Source organism: Tachyglossus aculeatus, chromosome 2, assembly GCF_015852505.1.
Source record: "Tachyglossus aculeatus isolate mTacAcu1 chromosome 2, mTacAcu1.pri, whole genome shotgun sequence".
NCBI lineage: Eukaryota > Metazoa > Chordata > Mammalia > Monotremata > Tachyglossidae > Tachyglossus > Tachyglossus aculeatus.
This window is the reverse complement of record NC_052067.1, coordinates 137,412,499-137,420,723: the sequence shown is the minus strand read 5'-3', so window position 1 is coordinate 137,420,723 and position 8,225 is coordinate 137,412,499. Positions and strand designations below refer to the sequence as shown.

Genomic DNA, 8,225 nt, shown 5'->3' with positions numbered 1-8,225 from the left:
TACCCTAGTGCTTAGATCAGTGCCTGATGCATAGTAAGTGCTTAACAAATATCACAAAAAGTTGAAATTATTATTATTATGAACATCTTTAGTGTCTCCCACTTTCATACAAAATGTTGTCACTCTGAAAGTTCTTTTTAATATCCAACAAGTCCATTATTTCCTTGGTATTTCCCCAGAGTTTTCATTCTCCAGCCTTGGAATCATCCATTACAATCCCCACTCTCTAAACCAGACTATTCATTTGAGCAGTGTTCAGGGGAAGCCTGACAAAATGACTAGGGTGAGAAGCCGGGGCCTTGCGGTCTATGGGAGGAGATGGCCCAAGTGGAAGAAGGCTAATGTCTCCCACCTTCTAACAGTGGTCGGCACATAGTAAGCACTTAACAAGTGCCATCATTATTATTACTTTGCATTTGGCTGACGAGATTCGACCTGGAGTCCCTCCATTACCCCGGAAAGAATGTCAACTCTTTCCACCCCATCTCTTCTACAGTTCCTGACCGTTGGACCGATAGTTCGAACGTTTCCTGTTCGCTCTTTGCATTCTGACATTGGGATGTCAGTCAGACGTCCTCCCCAGTAGAGCCACTGGGGATGGGCTGGGCTCCCTGTCTGTTTCCTACTTCCGGGAGAAGAGTTTCAGGAGGTGGATCCGGATCTCCCTGGTCTTGATGCAGTAGATGATGGGATTGAGCACGGGTGGGACCAGGAGGTAGACGTAGCCCATGATGGTGTGGATCACGGGCGGGATGCGTTTGGCGAAGCGGTGGATGATGGAGACACCCAACATGGGCACATAGAGCAGAAGGACGGCGAGGATGTGGGAGACGCAGGTGTCAAGGGCCCGACGTCGCTGCTGTGCAGACGCGAGCTTGAACACTGTGGTGAGGATCTTCAGGTAGGAGAGCAAGATAAGTGTCGAGTCAACCCCGAAGGTGATGAGGACGACAATCAGGCCATAGATGCTGCTGATCCTGTGGTCAGAGCAAGCCAGTTTGATGATATCAGGGTGCAGGCAGTAGGCGTGGGAGAGGACGTTGGCTTTGCAGAACTTCAGCCTCTTAATGAGGATAGGCCCTGGAAGGATGACAGCCACGGCCCTCAGGGCAATCCCAATCCCAATCTTGGCTATAGTTGACTGGGTCAGGATGGCCCTGTATCTCAGGGGACGGGATATGGCTATGAAGCGGTTGAAGGCCATGGTCAGCAGGATGCCCGATTCTATCAGAGAGAAGACGTGAATGAAGAACATCTGAACTAGGCAGGCGTCAAAGCCGACTTCTCGGTCGTCGAGCCAGGAGAGTTTCAGCAGGGTGGGGAGGGTTGTGGTGCACAGGCCCAGGTCAGAGATGGCCAGCAGAGACAGGAATAGGTGCATGGGCTGGTGGAGACTGCGTTCCATCTTGATTACCACCAATATGGTGCTGTTCCCCATGATGGCGATCAGATAGAACATGAAGAAGAGCGTGGAGATCCAGTGGTGAGCAGACTCCAGGCCCAGGAAGCCAGTTAGTAAGAAAGGCCTAAAGTTGCTGCTGTTGAAAGCAGCCATCATGAGTGGCAGGAAGGTCTCAGCCCACCAGTTCCTATGATGAAAGGGACAGCGTAATCATCATCCTCATCAATGGTATTTATCAAGTACTTGCTGTGTTTGGAGCACTGTACTAAGTGCTTGGGGGAGTACAATGCAACAGAGTTGATACACACGTTCTTTGACAACACCGAGCATAATGACCGAGGCTGGAAATTAGGCTTTTAAACAGGCCTAATGGAAAGAGCATGGGCCTGGGAGTTAGAGGATCTGGCTTCTAACCTCAGCTCTAATACTTGCCTGCTGTGTGACAGTGGGCAAGTCACTTAACTTCTCTGGGCTTCAGTTTCATATCTGTACAATGGGGATTCAATGCCTATCCTTCCTCCTACTTAGAATGGGAAGCCCAAGTGGGACAGGGACTGTGTCTGACCTGACTTATCTTATATCTACTCCAGCACTTAGTGCAGTGCTTGACACATACTAACCTTAGCATTATCCTTGACTCCACTCATTCAACCCACATATTAAATCCGTCACTAAATCCTTTTAGTACCACCTTCACAACATCACTAAAATCCACCCTTTCCTCTCCATCCAAACAGCTACCACGTTTATACAATCACTTATTCTATCCCACCTGGATTACTGCATCAGTCTCCTTGCTGAACTCCCAGCCTCCTGTCTCTCCCCACTCCAGGCAATACTTCTCTCTAGTGCCTGGATCATTTTTCTACAAAAATGTTCAGGACATGTCTCCCCACTCATCAAAAACCTCCAGTCATTGCACATCCAACTCTGAGTCAAACAAAAACTCCTCACCACTAACTTTAAAGCAGTCCATCACCTTACCCCTTCCTACATCACCTAACTACTCTCCAACTACAACCCATCTCACATACTTCACTCCTCTAATGCTAACCTTCTCACTGTGCCTCGATCTCACCCATCTTGCTGCCATCCCCCTGCCCACATCCTGCCTCTGGCCTGGAATGCCCTCCCTCTTCAAATTTGACAATTACTGTCCCCCCACTCAAAGCCATGTTGACAACACTTCTCCTCCAAGAGCCTTTCCCTGACTAAGCCCCCCTTTCCTCTTTTCCCACTCAGTTCTGTGTTGCTCTGACTTGCTCCCTTTGTTTGCCCTTCCCAGCCCCACAACACTTACGTACAAACCTGTTATTTATTTATTTATTTATTTATTTATTTATATTAATGTCTGTCTCCCCACCTGTAGACTGTAAACTCGTTGTGGCAGGGAATGTGCCTGCTTAGTATTGTATTATATTCTCCCAAGTGCTTCGTACAGTGCTCTGCACACAGTAGGCACTCAGTAAATAAGATTGAATGAATGAATGAATTAAATGCTTAACTAATACTATTGTTACCATTACCAACCCACTCACATTGGATGAATAGAAGAGTTCAGAAATAATGAGCAGATGTTTTGATGCTCAAGAGACCATAAGGGCTCTCACTCATTTCTACGTCCCCTTCAGTGCCTCCAGAGGGAGTTGGTGGAAGCAGGAAGTTGGGTGAGGGAAGGCATGGAAAGGTCTTGGATGTTTGCAGCCATCAGAATTAGTAATTTTTAATTATGTTGCTTGTTAAGTGCTTACTACGTGCCAAGGATTGTTCTAAGCACTGGTGTAGTTACGAATGGATCAATGTTGGGTAGGGACCATCTCTATATGTTGCCAACAAGTGCTTAGTACAGTGCTCTGCACACAGTAAGCACTCAATAAATACGATTGAATGAATGAATGAATCAGGACACAGACCCATGGCCCAAGTAGAGGGAGTAGGATTTAATTCCCATTCTATAGATGAAGTAATTGAAGTACAGAGAAGTGAAGTGACTTGCCTAAGGTCACACAGCAGACAAATGGCAGAACTGGGATTAGGACCCAGATCCTTTGCCTCCCAGGCCCATGACCGTAATGATAATAATAATAATAATAATAATAATAATAATAATAATAATAATAATAATAATAATAGCATTTATTAAGCGCTTACTATGTGCAAAGCACTGTTCTAAGTGCTGGGGAGGTTACAAGGTGATCAGGTTGTCCTACGGGGGTTTACAGTCTTAATCCCCATTTAACAGATGAGGTAACTGAAGCACAGAGAAGTGGAGTGACTTGCCCAAAGTCACACAGCTGACAATTGGCAGAGCCAGGATTTGAACCCCTGACCTCTAACTCCAAAGCCCGTGCTCTTTCCACTGAGTCATGCTGCTTGGTGTAGTGGCTAGAGCCCAGGCCTTGGAGTCAGAAGGTCATGAGTTCTAATCCCGACACTTTGGTGGGTCTTCCAGGGTCTGCTGTGGCACCTTGGGCATGTCCCTCTACTTCTCTGGGCCTCAGTTACCTCATCTGTAAAATAGGGATTTATTTTACATCTGTGAGCCCCATATGGGACAGAGACTGTGTCTAACACTATTTGCTTGTATCCTCCCCAGATCTTAGTACAGTGCCTGCTACACAGTAAGAACTTAACAAATATCTAAAAGCAGCATGGCTCAGTGGAAAGAGCCTGGGCTTTGGAGTCAGAGGTCATGGGTTCAAATCCTGACTCCACCAATTGTCAGCTGTGTGACTTTGGGCAAGTCACTTAACTTCTCTATGCCTCAGTTACCTCATCTGTAAAATGGGGATGAAGACTGTGAGCCCCCCGTGGGACAACCTGATCACCTGGTAAATTCCCCAGCGCTTAGAACAGTGCTTTGCACATAGTAAGTGCTTAAGAAATGTCATTTAAAAATACCACAATTATTATTATTACTATTATTTCCACTAGGTCATGATGCTATCCTAGCAGGTACAACTGTGAGCTCCCTGAGGGCAGGAATTGTGTCTGCCTACTCTATTGTACTCTCTCAAACCCTATTTATTCATTCATTCAATTGTATTTATTGAGCATTTACAATGTGCAAAGGACCATACTAACCACTTGGAAAGTACAGCTCAGCAACAGAGACAATCCCTACCCAACAGCGGGCTCACAGTCTAGAAGGGGGAAGACAGACATCAACATGAATTACGGACATAAATGCTTTGGGACTGGGGCTGTGGTAAATATCAAGTGCTTAAAGTGTGCAAACCCAAGTGCAAGGGTGATGCAGAAGGGTGAGGGGGTAGGGATAATGAAGGCTTTGTTGGGGAAGCCGGGAGAGAAACCTGATGCCACAAATTCTTCGAATATTCCAATTTAATTTTCTGCATTCTGTTGTCTATTTGTCACCTATCCAAAAATCTAGAGCTCTTGGAGATATGATTTTAATAGGGCTTTGAAAGTGGGGAGGGTGGTGGTCTGTCATATAAGAAGGGGGAGGGAGCTTCAGGCTTAAGGGAGGACATGGAATAGGGGTCACTAGATAGGTAGGTGAGATCGAGGGAAAATGAGCAAGCTGGGGCTGGAGGAGTCAATTGTGCCAGCTGGGCTTTAGTAGGAAATCAGTGAGGTAAGGTAGGAAGGGGTGCACTGATTAAGTGCTTTAAAGTCAATGGTAAGGAGTTTCTGTTTGATGCATGTTGGTATTTGTTAAGCACTTACTCTGTGCCAAGCACTGTTCTAAGCGCTGGGGGGATTACAAGGTAATGAGAAAATGGATGGGCAGTTGCTGGAGATATTTGAGGAGCAGGGATGTAGGCTGAACATTTTTCCATAAAGATGGTCTGGGGAGTAGAGAAAAATATGGACTGGAGAGAGGAAAGGGGAAAGCTGGGTTATGGGGACGTCAGTGAGAAGGCTAATGCAGCAGTCAAGGCAGGAAATGAGTGCTCGGGTTAGCTTGGTTGCTTGGTAGTTCTTGGTAACTTGGATGGAAAGGACAGATTCTAGAGATTCTGTGATGGTAGAATTGATAGGATCTGGAGACAGATTGCATATTTTGGTTGAATGAGAGAGATAAGTTGAAGATTATGCTGAAGTTAAGAGCTTGTTGGTCACGGAGGATAGTGGTTTCATCTGCAGTGATGGGAAAGTCAGGGGAAGGATGGGGTTTGGGTGGGGTGACAAGGAGTTACGTTTTGGATATGTTTAGTTCGAGCTGTTGGCAGGACATGTAGAAGTGGTCTGAAGGCAGGAGGAAATGTGAAACTGTTTCCTGCCTTCTTTCTCCTTTTGGCCTCAGTTTTAATCTACAGCCTTGCTCTGCTGTGGTCCCTTCCATCTTGTCTAAGGTATGGAACTCTAGGGTTTTATAGATTTAATCCTAGTTTAAAATATCTTAATATTTTAGTTTAAAATATTTTCTAAATTTAAAATATCCTAGTTTAAAATATCCAAATATCTTCTAAAGATTAAGAATTAAACTGAAGGGTAAACCCTCCAGATTTTAACTTTAATTTGTTCATTTGGTTTGTAAACGCAAACAATTTTATTGTAGACTGTAAGCAGAGTAAACAGGAGGCAGGGATCATGCCTACCAACTGTGATATATTGCACTTTTCCAAACAGTAAGTGCTCTGCACACAATAAGTGGTTAATACATCTTGATTGCATGTAAATTATAAAAGTTAAAACTAAAATAACTACCCAATTTTTGAAATGTAAATACCATATTTAAACAGAACATAGCCTGGTATTTTTTTAAGACCTGAAAAATCCAACCCCTTATACTGGGGAATTTCACCTAGCTGTGGAATTTTACCTAGTTCTTTACATGCATAGTGCTAATGGACTCTGGACTTTCCTGCTTCAGACACAGCCCCTCTCATTCCCACACCCCCAATCCCTGGAGTGCCCTCCTAGCTTACCTGTCTTCCCCTAAACTGATTTGGGGATCCATTAGAAACCAAATTGGAGACATTTTTGAGATGTTCTGCACTGCAAATATCACTTCAACTGTGACATCTTTGCTCCTTCAACATAGTGCCCACACTCTCAGCAACCAGGATTCCACAAACAGATTCTTTGGGAAATTCAGGTAAAATTGAGGGTTGGAATATCCCTTTACTCCTAATTCCAGCTCTCCCATTTGTCTACAGTGTGATTTTGGGCAAGTCACTTACCTTCTCCATACCTTGGTTTCCTTATCTGTAACATGGCATTAAATCCTACTTCCTCATACTTAGACTGTGAGCCCCTTGTGGAACAGGGGCTTTGTCCAACCTGATTATCTTCTCTCTACACTAGTGTTCAGTATAAAACTTGGCACCAAGTAACTGTTTAATAAGAACCGTAAAAAAATAGCTTGGTAGAAGAAGTGGAGTTTTAGGAGGACTTTGAATGTGGGGAGAGTTGTGGGCTGTCTGGAGGAGAGAATTCCAAGCTGGGGGAACGAGTGGAGTGAGGGAGCAGAGTCAGGAGGGTAGAGAGCAAGAGTGGGGTTCAGCTTGGTTTGGGAGGAATAAATACAGCAAAAGGGAAATAGCCGGAGAAGGCAACAGCTAGGTAAGGTGGGGCCAGTGGGTGGACAACATTGAGGCTGACTGCAAGGAGATGGGCTTGATGTCAGGGAAGACACCAAGCGAAGTGAAAGATTCTGGGTACACTCTTTACTGCTTTACTGCTCCAGGGTCTACAGTGAATCAGCACAAGCCAGTAACACTAAAATCAGGTACAAAGGACCCAGAACATGGATACAATTCCCTATCCCCAAAGAAGGCAGAATAGATATTTCAGGGATAATTGAAGTGATGGGAGTAGGTGGATTATTGGAGGGTGGGGTGCTTTGCAGAGAGGCTGACCCTGTGTAATGTCCCTGAATGACCTGCTAATCTGTCAATCAGTTGTATTTATGGAGCACTTACAGTGTGCAGAAGCACTGTACTAAGCGCTTGGGAGAGTACCATATAACAGTGAACAGACACATTCCCTCCCCACAACGAGCTTACAGTCTAGAGGGGGAGACATTAAATAAATAAATTACAGATATGTACATAAATGCTATAGGATTGGGAGGGGGGTTGAATAAAGGGAACAAGTCAGGGTGATGCACAAGGGAATGGGAAAAGAGGTAAGGAGGGCTTAGTCAGGGAAAGCCTCTTGGAGGAGATGTGCCTTCAAGTTTGAAAACTGAATAGCACTGGAACCTATTGATTTTCCTGAACCATAAACCAGACCCCACTCCCACTCACCGAATGGAATGGGAAGAGATGAAGAGATATAGAGACGTAGACATGGACTACCCATGAGGCAAGTTTCTTTACAGTGCTGGTTGTGGTGAATGGGTTTTGGAGCATCTTCCTGTATCATAGGTCTTGGAATAAGACTGCCTTTATTGCGGAGGGACATTAGCCTGTATGGACCCAGCCACCCCAGGGGTTTCATTAACTCCCTGAGCCTGTTTGGATGTCAGGCAGGGTATAATGGTGGTCTGCCTCCTGATGGTTCTGGCCCGGGGGCATAACCTTCCTCAAGGGTGGATCCTGACCCCACCACTGCAATAGCTGTGACAAAACTATGGGTTTCTCCCCCGACCCCCTCAATGGCTATGGTAAACTCACCACAGCTGTGACTAATTCAACCGGAGACTCCCTGGCCTTGGCAACCGCAGTTGTCCCTGGCCACTCGCCGGAGGATCCTCTGGCCATACACGATGGGGGAAGGCAACCCCCGGCTTCTGAGTAGCAGTTGTCAATGACAGACTAAATGGAGGCCCCTCCCCCCCCCCGCCAGCCTCTGCAGCACCAGACACTACCGACTATTCACAGGAAGGTCCCCTGGCCACTGCATGACTGAC

At 45.7% G+C, this 8,225-nt stretch overlaps 1 protein-coding gene across 1 annotated transcript; it reads right to left on the bottom strand.

Moving 5' to 3' along the window:
* Positions 1–486: 486 nt before the first annotated feature.
* On the bottom strand, positions 487–7,725 carry LOC119939620 (olfactory receptor 51L1-like). The gene is made up of 2 exons (XM_038759747.1): positions 7,601–7,725; positions 487–1,589 (listed from the first exon to the last, which is right to left on the bottom strand). Exons 1-2 carry the CDS (start codon positions 7,723–7,725, stop codon positions 623–625), a joined length of 1,092 nt encoding a protein of 363 aa, XP_038615675.1. The 3' UTR covers positions 487–622.
* Between the last annotated feature and the right edge of the window lie 500 nt (positions 7,726–8,225).